The sequence below is a fragment of the Bubalus kerabau genome, chromosome 18 (genome assembly GCF_029407905.1).
Source record: "Bubalus kerabau isolate K-KA32 ecotype Philippines breed swamp buffalo chromosome 18, PCC_UOA_SB_1v2, whole genome shotgun sequence".
Lineage (NCBI taxonomy): Eukaryota > Metazoa > Chordata > Mammalia > Artiodactyla > Bovidae > Bubalus > Bubalus kerabau.
In genome coordinates, this window is record NC_073641.1 from 43532259 (window position 1) to 43553829 (window position 21571).

A 21571-nucleotide genomic window follows, 5' to 3' on the forward strand; every position below is an offset into this window, starting at 1 on the left:
TACTTTGTCGAGAAAGTAAAGGGATCCAGCAAAGGCCCCCCTAGCGCTTTTCAAAAAACTTTGCCTCTCTCCCAACAACCAAGCACATTTTCACCACTTGAGGCTTTCTGTGTGCCCTACATTTTGCTGAACTCAACCTCTGTATATGCTAATCCCCACCAGGCTCTCTGTAAATATTTCATGCTGCCCCCACCTCCCTTACAAGCACTTGTCAGAATTACTGAGGCTGCTAGACTGGATTCGGGTTTGCTTCACCAGCTTTCTGTGTCAAGAAGGGGCACTGTACACAGTGCAGGCTTGATGTCAACTGAGCTTCCAGCTGGAACAAAACCAACCTCTGAGTTACTGCCTCAGTTTCTTCCTCTAAGGAAATGGGGTTAGCCATGGCACCAGATGCCATCGAGTTACACTCACACTGACCTCCATCCTCCAAAAGCTTCAGTTTCCCCTGAGACACAGTATCCACTTATAAAGTCTTCCTTTTCAAAATGAGATCAAACCAGTCAATCCTAAAGGAAATCGACCTTAAATAATTCATTGGAAGGACTGATGAAGCTGAAGCTCCAATCCTCTGGCCACCTGATGCGAGGAGCCAGCTCTCTGGAAAAGACCCTGATGCTGGGGAAGACTGAGGGCAGGAGGAGAAGGGGGTGACAGAGGATGAGATGGTTGGATGGCATCATTGACTCAATGGACGTGAGTCTGAGCAAACTCCAGGAGATAGTGAAGGACAGGAAAACCTGGTGTGTGCAGTCCATGCAGTTGCAAAGCGACTGAACAACAACACAACAACGGTGATCATTTTGAAAAGATCAGATCTCTATGTGGTGTACCAGGAACTAACACAGTGTTGTGGGTTAATTATACTTCAAACAAACAAACTTATGGAGAAAGAGAAGAGATTTGCGGTTATCAGAAGTGGGGAGTAGGTGGAAGGGGAACAGGATGAAGGTGGTAAAAAGGTACAAACTTCTATCTATAAGATAAATAAGTACTAAGGGTGTAAGGTACAAGGTGACTAATATAATCAACACTGCTGTATGTTAAAAATGAAAGTCGTTAAGTGAATAAATCACAGGGAAAAGAATTCTTGATCAGAAATAAATAAAATTCAAAGAAACACACACATGCCCCCCAAATAGGATTCCTGTGTTAGGAATTTTTAGTGTGAAAAACTGGGAATCAGTGAATTTTTGTCATTAGTGATTCTAATTTGTTTTTTAAAGATTTTCTTTTTTTTTTTTTTTTTTGATGTGGCCCCTTTTTAAACTCTTCATTGAATTTATTACAATACTGCTTCTGTTTTTTGTGTTTTGGTTGTTTGGCTGCAAGGCATGGGGTGGGATCTTCACTCCCTGACCAGGGATAGAACCCGTACTCCCTGCACTGGAAGGTTAAGTCTTAATCATTGGACTGTAGGGGTTAATAGTCAGCCACCTATTGCTCTGGCTTAGCCATGAGAAAATCACCATGGGAAAGGAATAAAAGCAAAATATAGCAATACAGCATAACCCAAATAAATAAAAGTACATTGGGTTGATCAGTTGGGGTTGTCACGCCCTGCTAATCTAAGGAAAAACATAGTGTGGACCTTGGAACACCGGATCAGTGCAAGTTTAGAATACTGCTTGCACACACACTAAGATGTTTTCCCAAGGCATATGCGAGTCTATGACCTCCAGCTAGGTGATAGCCCTTGTACAAAAAAAATAACAAAGATAGTTTAAAGTAATCAATAAAATGGGAGACGTGACTGGGGACACAGGAGGCTGACTTCACTGTAGCACAACAGATACCTTCTGCTTGCCAAGACACTACATAAAAGTGATGTGGCTCCAAGGAACAGGGTTCTTGACCCAAGAAAGATGCTGACCCTTCTCTCACTTGTTCCTTCTGTCATCACAGTAGGACTCAAAGATGGGAGCCCTGGCCGAAGAGAGGGCCTCTGGGCGCAGAAGCACCCCTTCACTAGCCCACCCTCTGTGCCGTCTCCACCTAGCACACCCGACACCCGAGGAAAGGCTTCTGCTATTAAAACATAACTTGGGAAAATATAGCTGTGCTGGATGGAAACCTCCCATGGAGTGGGTTTCATTTGCAGAGTTGAATAGTTTACCCAACTCACTGTTGGCTGTACCAACTACAGCTGGAGGACAGCAAGGCAAGCAGGACCCAGCACTCAGGGAGCAAAGAAGTGTTGGTCTGTACCTACAGAGGCACCAGGTACTAAGGCCAAATGCTCCCCATCTGGTCCTGGTAGAGTGCAGTCAAGACTGGAGCTTAGGAAAAGGAGGGGTTATGTGTGATAGACATGGAAATTGGCTCACCAACCCCCACTGAGCAGAAAATCGGAAAAACCATATTTCTCAGAATCCCCTGCAGCCAGAGTGCAGGTACGGGAACTCATTCTCACCAACTGGACCTGGAGGCAGAAGTGGGCAGGGCTCACCTATCACAACCCAGCCTGGTAGCGAGAGCTAGGGAAGACAGCATGGTAATAGAGGTCTCTCCTGAAGCCCTGGGCCCAAGCAGGGAGCCAGGGCCACATGCTTTTCCTGCTAGAACAGTCCTGCCATGTGGTCTGGCTCTCTTCCTGGTTCCACAACACCCAAGCTTGACACTTGGTCCCTCCCAGACATTCTGTGAACCACCTAACTGCTGCTGCTGCTGCTAAGTCACTTCAGTTGTGTCTGACTCTGCCATAGACGTCAGCCTACCAGGCTCCCCCATCCCTGGGCTTCTACCTAACTAACATCCTTTAATTCATCCCCTTCTGCTTAAACTAGCTACAAGAATTTTTGTTGTTTGCAGCCAAAAGCCCTGCCAGGTTCAGCAAGGGAGAAAGTGGAGAACCCAGAGGAAGCTGCAAGGATGGTGGAAGCTGGCTGGCACAGGCCCATGGTGCCCACCTGTGCCAAGTCTTGGGCCTTGAAGCCCAGTGCTATGCACCTAGCGACACCATGGGGGCCATCCACAGCACGTGAGCCGTATAGCTGGCTGGACACCGGGTGAGTATCCAGCCCACTGGTCAGAATGGCCATCATTAAAAGGTCTACAAATAACAAAATGTTGGAGAGGGTGTAGAGAAAAGGAAGCCCTCCTACACTGTTGTGAGAATGTAAACTCGCAAAGTCAATATGGGGAAAACAGTATGGTGCTTCCTCAGAAAACCAAAAATAGAGTTGCCAATGTATGGTCCAACACCCCACCTCTGGGAATACCTGGATGAAACTATAATTCAAAAAGATACATGCACCCCATAGGGAAAGGAGTACATCAAGGCTGTATATTGTCACCCTGCTTGTTTAAGTTATATGCAGAGAACATCATGTGAAATGCTGGGCTGGATGAAGCACAACCTGGAATCAAGACTGCTCAGAAAAAAATCAATATCCTCAGATATGCCCATGACACCACCCTTATGGCAGAAAGTGAAGAACTAAAGAGACTCTCGATGAAAGTGAAAGAGCAGAGTGAAAAAGTTGGCTTAACGCTCAACATTCAGAAAACTAAGATCATAGCATCGAGTCCATCACTTCATGGCAAATAGATGGGGAAATTTTGGAAACAGTGAGAGACTTTATTTTTGGGGGCTCCAAAATCACTGCAGATGGTGACTGCGGCCATGAAATCAAAAGACGTTTGCTCCTTGAAAGAAAAGCTATGACACACCTAGACAGCATATTAAAAGGCAGAGACATTACTTTTCCGACAAAGGTCTGTCTAGTCAAAGGTATGGATTTTCCAGTTGTCATGTATGGATGTCAGAGCTGACCATAAAGAAGGCTGAGTGCCAAAGAATCGATGCTTTTGGACTGCGGTGTTGCAGAAGACTCTTGAGAATCCCTTGGACTGCAAGGGGATCAACCTAGTCAATCCTAAAGGAAATCAATCCTGAATATTTATCGGAAGGACTGATGCTGACGCTCCAATACTTTGGCCACCTGATGCAAAAAGCCAACTCATTAGAAAAGGCCTTGATGCTGGCTGGGAAAGACTGAAGGCAGGAGGAGAAGGGGACAACAGAGGTCGAGATGTTGGATGGCATCATGGACTCAATGAGTTTGAGCATACTCCATAAGATGGTAAAGGACAGGGAAGCCTGGCATGCTGCAGTCCGCAGGGTTGCAAAGAGTCAGACATGACCAAGTAACTGAACAATTTTGTTCCCATATATACAATGGAATACCACTCCGCCATAAAAATGAAATAATGCCATTTGCAGCAATATAGATGTAACTAGAGATTATCAGACTAAGTGAAGTCAGTCAAAAAGAGAAAAACAAATACTGTACAATATCACTTATATGTGGAATCTAAAATATGGCACAAATGAACCTATCTACAAAACAGAAACAGACTCATAGATATGGAGAACAGACTTGTGGTTGACAGAGGGGAGAGGGAGAGGGATGGCTGGGAGTTTGGGGTTGGTAGATGCAAACTATTGTACACAGAATGGGTACACAACAAGGTCCTACCATACAACTCAAGGAAGTATGTTCAATTTACTGTGATAAACCATAATGGAAAAGAGTATTTTTTAAAAATGTATGATATATATGTGTATAATCAAGTCATTTTGCTGTACAGCAGAAATTGACACAACACTATAAATCAACTATATTTCATTAAAAAAAGTAGTTAAAAAAATAATCCCTCTCTCTCAAATAATGAAGATGGAAATGAAGGTGATGAACTCTGAAAAACTGACTTAGATAACATAAAATGTGGCTCTGCTTTATAAACTATATGAGTAAGAAAGGGAATGTTCAAAATTAGAATATCATTTAAGTTTTAAATGGGATTTTAAATGTGTGAGTTAATAAAGTAGATATTAGAGATAAATGACAATTACATGCATATTGCTATATTATTAGTATACTGAATGGTACTAAATATATACTTATATATATTTGTATTTAAGATTATGTATATATATGTTGGCCAAAACCTTTTTTTTTTTTTGCAGATCTATCGAGATTATATTCTAATATATACAGTAAGGGCTTCCCTGGGAGCTCAGCTGGTAAAGAATCTGCCTGCAATGCAGGAGACCCTGGTTTGATTCCTGGGTCGGGAAGATCCCCTGGAGAAGGGTTAGGCTACCCCTCCAGAATTCATGGGCTTCCTTGGTGGCTCAGATGGTGAAGAATCGGCCAGCAATGTAGGAGTCCTGGGTTCGATCCCTAGGTTGGGAAGATCCCCTGGAGGAGGGCATGGCAACCCACTCCAGTATTCTTGGCTGGAGAATCCCCATGACAGAGGAGCCTGGTGGGCTACAGTCCATGGGGTGGCAGAGAGTCAGACATAACTGAGTGACTAAGCACAGCACAGCATATACAGTAAAAGAAAATGTGCTCATTTCCCTTCCAATCAGCACAGAAAATATGAACAGATATTAAGAGTATCTTAACTATATGTCCCTGCTCCCTTAAGTTAGTGCCCTTATGATCCCATTCTTGCTTTTTGCTTAGTTTCAAACAGCAATAAGCAGCATCAAACCATCATTAAAACTGGCAGAAGATGAAGAATATTTTCAGGCTTCTTAAATATGTACAATCTTCAAAACAAATAAGGATGTTATACAATTGTTTATTTTACCTGATATCTTCATTATGCCTTATTTTCTTGGGTGTGGGGTGGGTCTAATGGAACCCAACAAAAATAAGATCTACATTCATAAAACATGGAGCAGGAAACACAGAACATATTGTATTTCACAAGGTCTTCTCTCACCTCTACTTTAGGGGAACTGGAGGATGAATCCAGCTCGATATTTCATACCATGTAGTACAGTGGCCCGCCTGAAGGAAATGCACACTAACCCTGGCAGGCCTGTCAGCTGGAGCTGTATCATGTCTATAGCATACAACGCAGAACTCAGCACAAAGAAGCAAGGCTCGAAACGCTAAGACGTGACCATAACTGAACAGTCAACAAAGACTGCCGTCTATTCCAACAAAATAAACCCTTTCTGCTGATCCTTATCCCACTTCTCTTTGTATCTGATTATAAAATCGTGCTAACCAAGTATTCTACCCATAACTGGGTAATTTGTACAACGCTCCAAGTTCGGACATCATTTAAATACGATTCTTCTTGGATATCTGACTATCCTAATATGGAAAACTCTAAACATTCTGTTTAAGATATTGGAAGCAGCTTCTTAATGAATCAATTTCTCAAGTCGCTGATGAAAACCAAACTATTTAGACATCAGTAACACATAGGATATTTTTCTTGTGTGGAATTTAAGTTAAAATTACCTCAATTCCACTCTTAGCAACATACACACTTACAATCCAAGAACAGTCACTGAGGTTAGCCGAAGAATTGAGGAAGTGGGGGAAGCTGATACAAAACAGTGCAGTGATATATCACAGCACCATACAGAGAAAAGAGGACGACAGAGGATAACAACAGAAAAACCTCCCCTCCATTTCCAAACTCCACTAACAAAAGCCAGCTTCTCGCAGATGGGCCACACCCTCCAGACTCTGAATGGGCTGTTCCAAGCCTTTCAAATCATCTGAGATGTTCTAAAGCAGAGCTGCCCTGAACCAGCATCATCAGAAGGCACTCAATAGTTGAATAAAGCTGTTCTTCCTCTGGGAAGTTCTCACAAGAGGGTATAAGTCTGTCTTACAAAGACATGCATTTGACTGAGAATAATATGCAGGGCACCAGCATGGGGTTATATTTAAATGGTACTTAACAGGGGGAACTATTTGGTTGGAAAATGCAAACATCTTCAGTTGTAGGATTAACCGAACTCAATCCCAAAGGAGAAAAATACAAGCCACAAGCATAGAGGAAGATTCCATTATCTGTCTTAGTTAGAAGAGGAAGGAAGGCAATCTCAGCATCTTTGGGGTTTAGGTAGAGAAGGCAAGATATTATCAAACCACTTAAACTTAAGCTAGAACACCTGCAAGGCAGTAGTGAGGTCTGTTTTGCATTCCTTCATCCATTAAGAAAGAAGGGACGGTGATGGGACATAGTCCCTCAGGTAAAAGCAGATCACCTGTTTAATTTCATAGGCTAATTTAAAAGACAAGCAGCAACATTTAGTACATGCTGCTTCTTTTCTGATATTTATTCTAACCTCAGCTTTACCCAGGGTAATTCCGTGTAATTACAACCAGAATCCTTTATCTGTATCTTTCTGATAACACTCATCATCTACTACCTGGAGTTAAAACCCTTTAGGCTCAAGTTCCGTGTCTCGGCTACTAGGTAATGACAAGAGCAGTATTTATTGCTTTCTTCAAACAATATATTGGCACATTTACAAATACTGATTCATTTAAAAGGCCCGAGGTACAAGGATCTATTGATACTACATTTCCTTGATGTTGACTATGACTGGTTTTGCCCACAGCAAGCACTCAATAAATGTCTGTCAACTGAATGACTGGTGTCTAAATCAACTTTTCCTTGATTTTTAACTTAGTATTAATAGCTGATATCATTAAGTTAACGCTCACCAACTTGCAACATGTAGAAAGTTAAGATGTAGTAAGCTCTTATTAATAACTAAGAAATGGGATAACAATGTTGAATAAGTATCTCATATGCAAAAATAAACTCAAAATGGATTAAAGACCTAAATGTAAGACTGGAAACCACAAAACTCCTGGAGGAAAACAGGCAGAAAACTCTTTGATATAAATTGTAGCAACATGTTTTTTGGATCTATCTTCTTAAAGCAAAGGAAATAAAGGCAAAAATTAACAAATGGAACTTAACAAAACTTAAAAGCATCGGCACAGCAAAGGAGACCACCAACAAAATGAAAAAGACAACCTACAGAATGGGAGAAAATATTTGCAAATGATATGATTAATAAGGGGTTAACATCCAAAATATATAAACAGCTCATACAACTCAACATCAAAAAGACAGAAAACCTGATTTTGAAATGGACAGAAACAATTCAAAAAGACACATGTACCCCAATGTTCACTGCAGTACAATTTACAATATCCAGGACATGGAAGCAACTTAGACGTCCATCGACAGATGAATGGATAAAGAAGATATGGTACATATATATAATGTAATATCAGCCATAAAAATGAATGAGTTAGTTGTAGTGAGGTGGATAGACCTAGAGCCTGTTAAACAAAGTGAAGTAAGTCAGAATGCAAATGTATGGAATCTAGAAAAATAGTGTTGATGAACCTATTTATAGAGAAGAAATAGAGACACAGACATAGAGAATGGACTTGTGAACACAGCAGGCGATGGAGAGGCCAGGACACGTTGAGAAACTGCCATGTGTAAAACAGGTAAGCAGCAGGAAGCTGCTCTGTGACACAGGGAGCCCATCCGGGCACTCTGTGATGACCTAGAAGGGTGGAGTGGGGGTGGAAGGAGGCCTCAAGAAGGAGGGGATACACAAATATGACTGGTTCCACTGATGTATGACAGACAACCGCAACACTGTACAGTAATTATCCTCCAATAAAAAAATAAATAAAAATGGGCAGAAGATCTGAACAGACATTTTTATGCAGAGGACATTCAGGTGGCCAACAGGCCCATGAAAAGATGCTCAATATTGCTAACCATCAGGGAAATACAAATCAAAACCACAGTAAGAGCACGTCACACCTATCAGCATGGCTAGTATCAAAAAGAACACAAACAACAAACGTCAGCAAGGATGTAGGTAAGAGAGTACCCTTGCACACTGTTGGTGGGCGTGTAAACTGGTGCAGTCACTGTGGAAAACAGTATGGAGGATTTTCAAAAAACTAATAATACAACTACCATATGATCCCTCAATTCCACTACTGGGATTCCACACTAATTCAAAAGGATACACTAAGCCTAATGTTCACAGCCCCATTATTTATAACTGCCAAGACACAGGAAACAACTTAAGTGTCCATCAACAGATGAGCAGATAAAGAAGATATGGTGTGTGCTGCTGCTGCTGCTAAGTCGCCTCAGTCGTGTCCAACTCTGTGCAACCCCATAGCTGGCAGCCCACCAGGCTCCTCCGTCCCTGGGATTCTCCAGGCAAGAACACTACTCGGTCATAAAAAGAAGGAAAATTTGCCATTTGCAACAACATGGATGAACTTGAAGGGAGGGTATTATGCTAAGTGAAGTAAGTCAGACATAGACAAATACTATCTCACTTATATGTGGAATATAAAATACAACAAATTACTGAATACAACAAAACAAAGAAACAGACTCACAGATATACAGAACAAATTAGTGGTTACGGGTGGGACAAGGTGGGGGAAAGGGCAATACAGAGTAGAGGATTGAGGTACAAACTATTATGCATAAAATAAGCTACAAGGATACACTGTATAACATAGGGAATACAGTCAGTATCTTATAGCAACTATAAATGGAGTATAACCTTTAAAACTATGAATCACTATAATGTTAACCTATAACATATACTGTACCTCAACGATATCCAATTTTTAAAAATCTTACAATAAAGACTTATCAGTTATTATTTTGTTGCATTTTTGCCAACTTGTTTACTTGTATTTCCACTCATTAAAACAGACATTCATTAAACAGATACAATGAAATAAATATATTGCTTTGAAATATTCAAAAACATATTCTTCACTAATTTGGAAGATTTTGCCTTTCCAAGTTATTCTCTTTTCATCCCTAATTTACATAATAATACTTTTTATTTTTGAATTGTAAGAGTGTTTTTCTGAATACAAGTCCCCCTATCAGATACACGATTTGCAAATATTTCCTCCTATCCTTTTGAACAAATGATGCTAGAGTAACTGGAAATTCACACTCAAGGGAATGAATCTGGACCCCCACCTTACACCATACACAAAAATTAACATAAGATGGATCACAGATCTAACTATAAAAGCTAGAAATACATTATAACCCCCCCTAACAACTCAATAATAAACAGATAACCCAAATGAAAAATAGGCTAAGGCTTTGAAAAAAGATACAAATGGACATGAAAAGATGCTCATCATTAGTCATGATGGAAAAGCAAACCAAAACCATAATGAAATACAACCTCGCACCCACTAGGATGGCTGTAGTTAAAAAAAAAAAAAGAAAAGAAAATAACAAATGTTGGTGAGGATGTGAAGAAATTGGAACCCTTCTGTATTGCTGGTGGGGAAGTAAAATAGTATAGCCACTCTGGAAAAGTTTAGTAGTCATTCAAAATGTTAAACATGGAATTATATAACCATATGACCCAGCAATTCTACTAAGTATATACCCAAGAGAAATGAAAACATATGTCCACACAATGATTTATGAATGTTCACAGCAGCATTATTCAAATAGCCCCAGAGTGGAAACCACCCAAATATCCATCAACAGATAAATAGATAAAAGATGGTATATATCCACAAGCTGGACTATTATTTAGTTATAAAAAGAGATGATGTGCTGATGAATGCATCAGCACAGACAAATCTTGAAAACATTATACTGAAAGAAGCCAGTCCTAAAAGGTCACATATTGTATGATTCCATTTACATGAAATAGCCAGAATAGAAAATTTATAAGAATAAAAAGGAAATTAGTGGTTGCCAGTGGCCAGGGCAAATGGGGAGTGACTGCTAATGGGTACAGGGTTTCTCTGGGGGACAAGAATGTTCTTAAGTTAGATAGTGGTGATGCTCACACAACTCTTGAGTACACTAAAGACCATTTAATTGTACACTTTAAATGGGTGAATAGTATGTGTATTTAAAAAACAAAACCCCCTGGGAGGACAGATGTGGGCATGCAGATTCCCTAACACTCTGTCCCTCACTAAGGCACTTTAGATAGACTGAGAGAAGTGTTAACTTCTCAAATTTTAAACACCTAAGGCACCCACTCCAGTACTCTTGCCTGGAAAATCCCATGGACAGAGGAGCCTGGTAGGCTGCAGTCCATGGGGTCGCTGAGGGTTGGACACGACTGAGTGACATCCCTTTCACTTTTCATTTTCATGCAATGGAGAAGGAAATGGCAACCCACTCCAGTGTTCTTGCCTGGAGAATCCCAAGGACGGGGGAGCCTGGTGGGCTTCCGACTATGGGGTCGCACAGAGTTGGACATGACTGAAGCGACTTAGCAGCAGCAGCAAAACTAATCTAGTTAACCAAGTTACCCATTCCTTTTCTTCATTATGTTTTTAAAAATTTGAAAGAGTTAATTTATTGATACAATGTTATATTAGTTTCAGTGATTGTTACACATACACATACATATGTATTCTTTTTCAGATCCTTTTTTCACTACAGGTTGTTATAAGATACTGGGTATAGTCCCCTGTGCCTGGTAGGCTTCAGTCCATGGGGTCGCTAAGAGTCGGACACAATTGAGTGACTTCACTTTCACTTTCATGCATTGGAGAAGGAAATGGTAACCCACTCCAGTGTTCTTGCCTGGAGAATCCCAGGGAGGGGGGAGCCTGGTGGGCTGCCGTCTATGGGGTCGCACAGAGTCGGACACGACCGAAGTGACTTAGCAGCAGCAGCTATACAATAGGTCCTATTTTATATACAGTAGTGTGTATCTGTTAATGCCACACTCCTAATTTCTCTCTCTTCCTCCCCACTCCATTACCCCCTTTGGTAACCATAAGTTTGTTTACTCTCTCGGAGAGTCTATTTCTGTTTTGTAAATAAGTGCATTTGAATCATTTTTTTAGATTCCCCATGTAAGTGATGTCATATCTGTCTTTCTCTGTCTGAAAGTCACCTGTTCTTACAGCAGTTAACCTAAATCCACAACATTTAATTACTCGGCAATAGAAAGTTCTTAGCAAGGTCAGCTCTTGCCTCCAACTCCCCAACCCGTCTTCTAAACTGGCTTGTGCTTGGGCAAAAATAAAAAAAGAGAACATTATCAAACTGTTTTAAAAACAAGAATGGTGGGCATTTGTCCAGGAAGATTTATGAAGACATGTATCAGTAGAAAATTAATTAGTAATTTTTCTAAGCATGCTTGCTGGTTTTTTCCCTCCTCCTCAACCCCGCATCCCCACACAAACCTTGGGGCCCAGCAAAAACAAGAACACTCAGTTTATTCTCAGAGGTAGGGGGTCCACAAAGTATGTTTATTGTGTAGATAAAGAAGAAAACTTCAGGGCTGTAAAACTAGCTGTTGCTCAATGTCATAATGAAGAGAGATGGCTTCAGGGCTCCTGAAAGCTCACATGTTCCTCTACCTAAGAAATAACAGAATAGCATTTTGAACGTGAAACACCTATTAGAATTATGGTCTCCAGCCTCCCTGTTTCTTCCTCTTGCTTCCTCAGGCCAAGGCAGACAGATGCCCCACAATGGGAACAAAGTGGAGTGTGTTAAAGGCTGGCTGGGCCTGCAGCGTTCATAACCACTACCTCATCTCCCCTTCCCTGAGAACAGACCCGACCTCAGCCAGCCTGGAACTGACCCTCCTTCCAGGCCCCAAGCCCTTTGCCAGTCACCTCCAGGTAAGGGAGAAAACTCAACTTCCATCAGCAACAACTGGTGAGCTCTTTACAGTTCTGTTTACCTGTAGATGGCTTTCTATAATATGAAGCAAATTCATAAATCAGTCAGCATCGCATGTGAACAGGAGTATTTCCTGACTGCTCAGTGTCGACAAGGATCTCAGAAGGCTGGTACACCAGTGGAGTCTATCCTTGTTCCCACCCCACCCCACCCCGGAATCTCAGCTGAACGGGGCCACCAGAGGGGAAAATGGGAGGACACATAGCCATCCCTCCCAACCACTCACTCTCTGCCATTCTGGAACTACTGGCAAACCACGGTTCATTACCTCACTTACTGTGTGCTTCATGCCAATGGCTTTATCTGTATCCTTTCATTTAAGCCCAGCAACAAATCTGAGTGGGAGGCTTAGTTATTCTTCTCAGTTTATATATTAACCCACTTGGTGGAGCTAAATAACTCACCCAAGGCTACCTAGCCAGGATGTGGTAGAACATGAGGAGATTCAGGACCTTGAAGCCAGTGTTAATCACAGAAGATGGGAGGTGCTGTGGTCAGTAGAAACTGGCTTACCAGGACAATTCTAGAAGTTTGTAGAAAAGAGGCTCCATCTATCCCTAGTGCACGTGTGCATACATGCTAAGTTACTCCAGTCATGTCCAACCCTTTGTGACTCTATGGACATGGGTTGCCATGCCCTCCTCCGGGGGATCTTCCCAATCCACCGATCAAACCTGCGTCTCTTACATCTCCTGCACTGGCAGGTGGGTTTTTGACCACTAGCACCACCTGGGAAGCCCGCCTATCTCTAGGACTGACCCCAAAAAGCCATCCCACATGAGCTGGTTAGACCCACACACTGGAAGGGAACTTCAACATGGAGCTAGGAAGGGCTTGGCTGGGAGAGAGCTGGCTCAGCAAGTCTCGGTGTCCACGTAGCGTGGAAGATGGGGACTCAGCTTGAAGGGACCCTGGGGTAGAGCAGCCCTCTGGAGGACTTTCTGCATCAAAGCAGTGAAGCTCCTGCCTTCGCCATACAGCTTTGACAGGAGTGACCTGGAGGTGTCAGCATATTATTGGCTCCATCAGTTGAACTTTGTTCTTGGAAACTGGCTGGAGGAGCCTTTTCTGCTCCTCGCATCCTAGGGCTTCACGGCCAAGGATTGGAGTCCTAACCCTTACTTTATACCTGTATCTCCACACTTTTATCTTGGATCATGTACTATGTGCATTTACCTACTGAACTGATAGAAACAGGTAGTCTATGCAAGCAGCCAAAGGAAAAACAACAGGACCTGAAGTTAACCAATTTCAAATTCTATCAGACTATACTTGGAGGGGACGGGGAGGGTACAATTTATTTTAGTTCTTCACTAAATAAAATGCCTGTAACGCAGTCAACTCCAGGGAGGGAACAAAAGTCTCCATCCTCTGAGAGTTAAGACAAAAGATAGACATGTGAAATTATCGTCATGCAAAATGAAAGATGACGGCATTAGAATGTTTTATATGCTTCTCTTGATACTTAACTAGACTGTGATTCGTCCGTAGCTGGGGGCTTCATGAATATTACTCCCTCATCTGCCCTAACCCCATAAAAAAGAAACCACCTTCACACCAACAGAAGGCTGCTCCATAATGCTGGGGGAGACGAGGAGTCCTGAGGTCAGTGGTAATTGGGATCTCCCAGGCAACTTCAGTCGGTGCTTCTTCTGAACACACAGATTCTTGGTGACATCTGAACATCAGACAGCACAGAGGAGCTAAGAGTGGTGCGAACCACACTCCGGGGGCTGAGAAGTAAAAGTGACCATACTGAGAGGCTGGGCACATACCATGGAGCTGCCCACAGATTCTTTAAAGGCAGGAACCTGGTTTTCAAGTTGTGATAAGGGACCCTGAGACTCACTTTCCCAGAAGTATCTTCTGAGGCCCTCATGTATGCCAAAAATCATCACAATATTGTAAAGCAATAATCCTCCAATTAAAATAAATTAATCAATTTAAAAATTTCAGGTGGGAGCTATTCCACTGGCTTAGGTGTTATTTGAAAAAAAAAAAAAAAAAAAAAAAAAGGGCAGGAGCTTCCCAGGTGGCATTAGTGTTAAAGAACCCACCAGCCAATGCAGGAGACTTAAGAGATGCGGGTTTAATCCCTGGGTCGGGAAGATCCCCTGGAGAAGGGAATGGCAACCCATTCCAGTATTCTTGCCTGAAGAATTCCATGGACAAAGAAACCTGGCAGACTACAGTCCATAGGGTCGCCCAGAGTCAGACATGACTCAAGAGACTTAGCACAGCACACACAGCACATTAAAAAATATACATATCTTTCTGCAGCAGAGAAAATACTTAATTCTGCTGTCTTCACATATGGTAATGTATAGGTTGATTTTAAAGAAATTCAGCCTAAGGAAAAAAATCTTACCGGACGTCCCACCGTACATCCATATGACATTCTTTTGAGTATTACTAACTTATGAACATAAAATCTTAATTGCTAAATCTTTCTGGTTGTAAACATTGTCACAAAAGAGCTTTTTTCTTAGTCATTGGCAAAATACTTTTTAAAAGGTTATTGTAATGAACAATTTAGAAAATTCTCATGCATCTCTAAAGATTCAAAAACCTGTTTGAAAATCATAGCTTGAATCCATTATATCCGGCCCTCAGAAAAGGTCTTGACATGTAGCAGGTGTTCAACAAACTTTTTCTGAGTTGATGAGTTTTACATGATTAGAGACAGGAGTTGGACAAAGTCTACTGCCGGAGTGGGCAAGTCTAGGCAAGCACCAAGCTGGGACTGTGGGCAGCTGGGTTTAAGAAAGAACCACAAGAGAACATCAAATAGGAATCTGATGAGGCAGTTAAGTCACCTAGGATGCGCTACCTGCTCATGGTTACCACCAGGAAACTGGCTGATGCAGACAGCAAACCCCTGCCTTGGCCCATGGATGCCACAGCGTGCACATACACACTGTACCCAGCAGAGCAGGTGCTTTTTAACCATCCAGGCACCGCGCAGAGGTATCCAAGAGGGAGCTAGAGGCAAACCTTGTCCCATGGAAAAACAGCAGGATTTGAAGCCTGGCAGTTTTGGATGCTGTTATTTACTGGTCTGTGTCCCTGGGCACATTTCTTAAATTCCAACTTAGAGTCTCCCCATTAGTAAAACGGAGCAAATAGCTATGTCACAGCATTGCAGGATGGATTACACGGGAGCATGTCTGTAAAAGGCCCTGGCACAGGGTTGGTGGATAATAAAGCTAGTTGCCTGACAGGGGCGGGAGGCCACAGTCTGTTATCCTTGGTGATGAAGAAAGGAAAAGCTCAGAATGGGAAAGAGGCCTAAGGCCAGACCCTGCTGCTCAGGCAGGAACACAGGTCCCTTGGGAGGGGCTGCAGCAGCCAGGAAGTGAGGTGAGGAAAGGCAGCGCTGCCTTCTCAAGGGAGCTGTGTTTGTTTTGTGGTTGACTGAAAAAAAAGAGGAAGGGGATTTATCACACATTCATGTCAGTTTCCAGGCAGCGTTTAAAGTCATTCCGCTGGCTCAAGTTGAGAAGATTCTCTCTCCGACAATTCCCAACATCCCAGCAAAAGACACATAGGTTGCTGAGCCAAAAGTGACCTGGCAACAGATGAGAGGAGAATGCGAGGTACAAGCATCTGTGCTACCAGTGAAGTGGACCAAGAACGAGGAGGTGATGGCGTAAGAAGCTCCTGAAAGCCTCTCCAGCTTTTGAGTTACCCTTTGGTTTGCCTTCTGCAGTATTTTCATCTGTCATCAAGGATTCATTGAATCGAGGATAGAGCCATAGTCAGAACATTGCCTCTCAATCCTTCAGGTCATACCAGCTCACCCCAAACTTAATTTCATGCTAGGATAAAACCAGAATAAAATGAAATCAGGATACACTACAATTATAACTATGCTATTATAAGGATGCATGTAGACAGGGGTCTGGAAAAGCTGAGAAAAGCAAAAGAGTCAACATGTATTGAGTGGTACAATTAAGGAGAACCTTCCTTTTTAACAATTATTTTTTAAATTATTATGGTCTTATTAATGCAATATGTAAAAGCCGAGAAGGAAAAAACATTAAGTCAGGAACAACTTAACCTCATCCATGCCACTTAGCCTACGGCAGCAGGTTTGACTGACATCACTGTTGAGGTCACGCACCTTGTCACACACCCCATGATGCCTGGCTTTCCACCCACTCAAGAGCAGGCCGGATGTGGCTGCAGCCTGCCAAGTCCTGACCTCAGGGGACTGAAAGGCACAAGACTCAATTTCTTTTGGTCAAAACTTTCCTGCAAATTTCACCCACATGCAGCACCCTTATAATGCTCCATGCTGATCTCAAACTAGACCTAGAACTTTTGGGGTCTATATAACTTCGTGCTAACAAACACCTAAATCAGCGTTTTCTGACAAGTCTGGAAATTTTAGTAGCTCTGCGGCACACAGACACACCCATATCCCTACTGAGGAACTTAGCAGTCCCCAGTATAGGGCTAATAGGATGAGAACCTGCACAGCCTGACTTATACCTTCAGACATAACTGATCACTTTACATTTACTCCCCTGGAAAACCACCTGCATCCATTAAAATTCATTACCCAGGACTTCCCTAGTGGTCTAGTGGTTGGGAATTCACTTGCCAGTGCAGGGGACACGAGTTTGATCCCTGGTCTGGGAAGATTCCATATGCTGAGAAGCAACGAAGCCTGTGCACCACAGCTACTGAGCCTGCACTCTAGAGCCCGAGAGCCACAACTATCGAAGCCCACGTGCCTAGAGCCTGTGCTCTACAACAAGAGAAGCCACCACAATGAGCAACCCACGTACTGCAACTAGAGAAAGCCTGTGCACAGCAACGAAGACCCAGCACGGCCAAAAAGAAATTACAAAAATTCATTACCCACGTATTTCACTTAAGAGTTTTAAAAAAAAAAAAAAAAACAAAACAAAACACAAAGCACAGTCAGTGTTGGACCAGATGGTAATTTGGGTATAAGATGATCTCAGAGATGACTCTTGGAATCTACTGCTTTTACCCATATGCGACTCAGCCAAAGCCTACACAAATAACCCCAAAAAGGACAAGTCACAAGGGTCCTCCTGCTCAACAGATGCAGGTTCAATAGTCCCAAGGTTCATTTGCCTCTGATCCATTCTAGAAAATTCCCTAGCCTCTCCATTGCCTCCTCCCACTCCCATACCTTGTTCACACCCATTTCGGTACTCACGGCATAGTATTACATTTGCTTATCCGTTTGTCTCCCAGCCAGACTGTGAGTTCTTTGCGAGGAGTAACTAGGTCTTCGTTACTGTGAGCATCCCAACTCAAGCCCACGCCTGGAACACAGCGGATGCTCCATCTGCACTGTTCTCCTTGTTTACACACCCTGGTTTACACGATTCCCCAGCATGATTATCAGTGCCCCATCACAGACATGCACTGGTGTGTATGATAAATCCTATGACGACCCTGTCAATAAACAGTAGATGAAGGCTAGCTGTTGGTTTCATGCAGTGTGTGTGTCTGTTTTCAGAGTCATTTCCCCACCATCTATGCAATTACAAGCAGCTAGGCAGCCAGGTGAGTGGGTGGGTGGGTCAAGGGGGAGGAAATGAGTAGACCGACTCTGAGAAGCAGGTAATCCAGAAATTCATTTTATTAAGGATATGAAAGCATGATGTGCGGCTTTGTCACAGCCGATTTCCTTTCTAAATATCTAGACAGACCCTTGACAATACTATTGGCACAGTGTGAGCCGGGGTGAGGCTGGTTATGGCTCAAACGGGCTGGTGGCGGTGGGGAAAGTCACACTGTCATTGAATCCACACCACGATTACTGACAGTCAGTGGTACTGGCAAGTGTTCACTGTGCCAACCCAGACGTCACTGCGCTTTGGCCCAGCCTCCCGCCTGCAAAGATGACCCCTGTCGACAGGTGCCTTCTTAGAAAGAGGAGAATCCCTGGGCTTTTCTTTCAGTCCTCAAGGATGAGGTGAAATAGCAAGAACCAGGGAAGGCGAAGATGGGGCTGGAGCCAATTAACGGACTCCAAGTTGAGGGTCCTGGTTTACACAGCAGCATGGGGTGTGTTAGTTAATCAGGCTGCCAGAAGCCCTGATAAAATCAGGATTATCCAAGTGTGTGCCATTTGTCCTGGGGTCTGGCCTCTTTACAGCGCATTAGGAATAGGAAACTAGAACCACAAGTCTCCATGGGTCCCTCCCCATTTGTAATCACTACGGACAGGTCCATGCAAAGGAGGCCAGAAGAGAGGGGAGCTACCCGACCTGTCTGGCCCATTTCCTCTGGTTCCAGAGAAACCCCTCCTTGGGTTTAAGGGCCCAGAGGGGTTTCCCAACTCTCCCTGCTCATTAAGCCAGTTTGATTTTAAAGGAGAAGATTAAGTACACATCCCACAGCCAAGATTCCAGATGTTTAGAAAGCCTTCCTTTTGTGGTTGGGGTCCCCTGCTAAGAAGTGCTTCTAATTAACATCTAACGCTGGGCTCCCAGGCGCTGTCAGAGGTGGGAGTCCAGGCACAAGGGCCCTGGCTCTAGTCCCAGCTTAGTTGTTTTTATTAGTCCAAGATCTGAGCCCCCTCATTTGGCTCGTCTGAGTCTCGATTTCTTCATTTCTTTCCTATGGGAGTAGACTATCTACCAAACGTCCGCCCTGTGCAAGCAGGCTGTGAAGGTCAAAGGCGATCACCTTAAGAGTTCTTTGGAAGAAAAGCAGGAAAGCCCCCTCAGAACTGCCCTGTTTAGAGTGATACATATGTAAACTTCAGTTAGGGACTTCCCTGGTGAGCCAGTGCTTAAGAATCAGCCTCACATTGCAGGGGGATGTGGGTTCAATCCCTGGTCAGAGAACTAAGATCCCACATGCTGCGGGCAGCTAAGCCCACAAGCTGAAACAAAGGAAGCCCACGAGCCACAAAGAAGACCCAGCGGAGCCAAAATAATTAAAAAACAAATACATAAACTTGAGCTAGTTAAAATGTAAAATTTGATTCATGGGTCACACTACCCACATTCCAAGGGCTCAAGAGCCACACGTGGCTGGTGGCTACCCTACGGGCCACCTCAGATGGAGTACACTGCCATCGCCTAGAAGGTTCCATGGGACAGCCCTGCTCTCAAGCCTCGGAATTTGCACCATAAAAACGTTAAGATCACTCCAGCCCTGTCGAATGTTCAGAAAGACACGGGTCCACGTGTATTTGAATGCCTACAAAGAGAGAAGTCCTTTATTCCGACACAGTAGGGCCACAACTGGGCTCTTTTCCAAGTTCTTCAAAGACAGCCGTGGAGTTTTTCTTCCCAACACATAAAACAGGCGCTGGCAAAAGGAGGGGCTTTTCTCCCACAGCTTCCCTGCCGGTTCCAGTCAGATCACCCTTCAGACCTCATCTATTATTTACACAGTCCTACTTTTTCAGAAAACACATTTTTTCAAACATCCTCTTGACAGGACCATTAGCTCTGTGCAAATTCAGGGACCGTGAGGACCCAGCCCCTTCATTCCCACCTGCTGGACAGGCCCTTCTACTGGCACCAGAAGATGGCCAACTCGAACTGCTTAACGAAACAAAAGGACACAATACTCCCTGGGGCCAAGTGTTAAAAGCATTCCAAAGGAAAGCGGCCCCAAACAGAAGCTCCTCCCCTCCAATCTGTTCCTCATCAGCCAAGGATTTATTGGCTCTTGCAGTAAATTAATCAATTGCCAAGAGAAAGTAAAACCGTGGCTCCAATGTAAATACTTGTTGGTAACAATCCTTCAACATGACACTTTGGATTTCAAGTGGCTGGGTGGCCTTCCAAATGCCTCATTAAATGGCAACTTTATAGCATTAAGAGGAAAAAGCTCTGGGATTTTCCTTACAAACGTATAAATCAATCTCTTCAAAGACAAACAATAGAACAATTTCACAAAATGTGTGTGATTGGGAGACACGAGGAGGGTGCAGCGGACCGAGGAAGGACAGACTGAGAGACAGAGGTTGGCTGAGCGCTTTCCCTGTCTCAGTGCGTGAGGGCACCTCGACTCTGGACATTTCCGCTCTGCCCAACATCTGTTCAGCCATCATCAAAGGGGACCCTCTCCCAAATGGTAAGCTCCTAGGCCCGTGTGCCAGCGTGTGTGTGTCTTTGTTCATCTTCCTATCCTTCACAGTATTTACCATCAAGATTTTCAAGTTGATGGCAATTAAAATCAGCCAAGCTAATTGATTTCACTCAGTGAATGACTCAGTGTTAAGAAAAGTTATATCATCAACAGTTGATTATTGAAAACCCTGTGTGCAAGCTACCATGGTAGTGCTTAGAAAAAATACTGACCTTTTGCCCCTAAAATAATTTAACATGTTTTATAGAGTGTACCTTGGACTGCAAGGAGATCCAACCAGTCCATTCTGAAGGAGATCAGCCCTGGGATTTCTTTGGAGGGAATGATGCTAAGGCTGAAACTCCAGTACTTTGGCCACCTCATGCAAAGAGTTGACTCATTGGAAAAGACTCTGATGCTGGGGGGGATTGGGGGCAGGAGGAGAAGGGGACAACAGAGGATGAGATGGCTGGATGGCATCACTGACTCGATGGACATGAGTCTGAGTGAACTCCGGGAGCTGGTGATGGACAGGGAGGCCTGGCGTGCTGCGATTCATGGGGTCGCAAAGAGTCAGACATGACTGAGTGACTGAACTGAACTGAACTGATAGAGTGTAAACTAGCAAATTAAGTTTAACCCACAAGGAGACTGCAACCTTGAAAACCCAACACTCTTGTTGAGAAAAGTTTGCATGGGCATCATCTGTTCACCCAAGTCCCACTGCTCTAAATGCACCAGAGCAGCTTCACCCCGGAACCCAGGCTTGGAAAACAGGTTTGTTACCCTGGGAGGTGCCCCCAAACCCCAGTGTGTGTGTGGGGTTCACCCCACTCCCTCTGCTTTCCAGCTAAGTGGCCCTTCAAAGCTATGGCCTGAGGAGGCCAGTGTATTATATTTTTCCTTTAGATAAAGCCCTTAAAAAAATATAAAACTGATGGCTGAAACTCAAAGAAGAGAAAGCCCTGAAACCGATCAC

General features: G+C 43.4%; 1 protein-coding gene across 15 annotated transcripts in view; it reads right to left on the reverse strand.

Moving 5' to 3' along the window:
• Positions 1-21571, reverse strand: part of PDZD2 (PDZ domain containing 2) — a 216348-nt gene that overhangs the window by 164657 nt on the left and 30120 nt on the right. For 3 of the 15 annotated variants that reach the window (XM_055555285.1, XM_055555286.1, XM_055555287.1), the window contains exon 3: positions 14070-14252. The exons of 10 other annotated variants lie outside the window; for them this stretch is intronic. In XM_055555285.1, coding sequence (XP_055411260.1) covers positions 14070-14205 — 136 coding nt within the window. In that variant the 5' untranslated portion in view covers positions 14206-14252. Of the gene's footprint in view, positions 1-14069; positions 14253-17713; positions 17956-21571 lie in introns of those variants that run through there. 2 more of the 15 variants (XM_055555291.1, XM_055555302.1) reach the window with 2 other exon arrangements.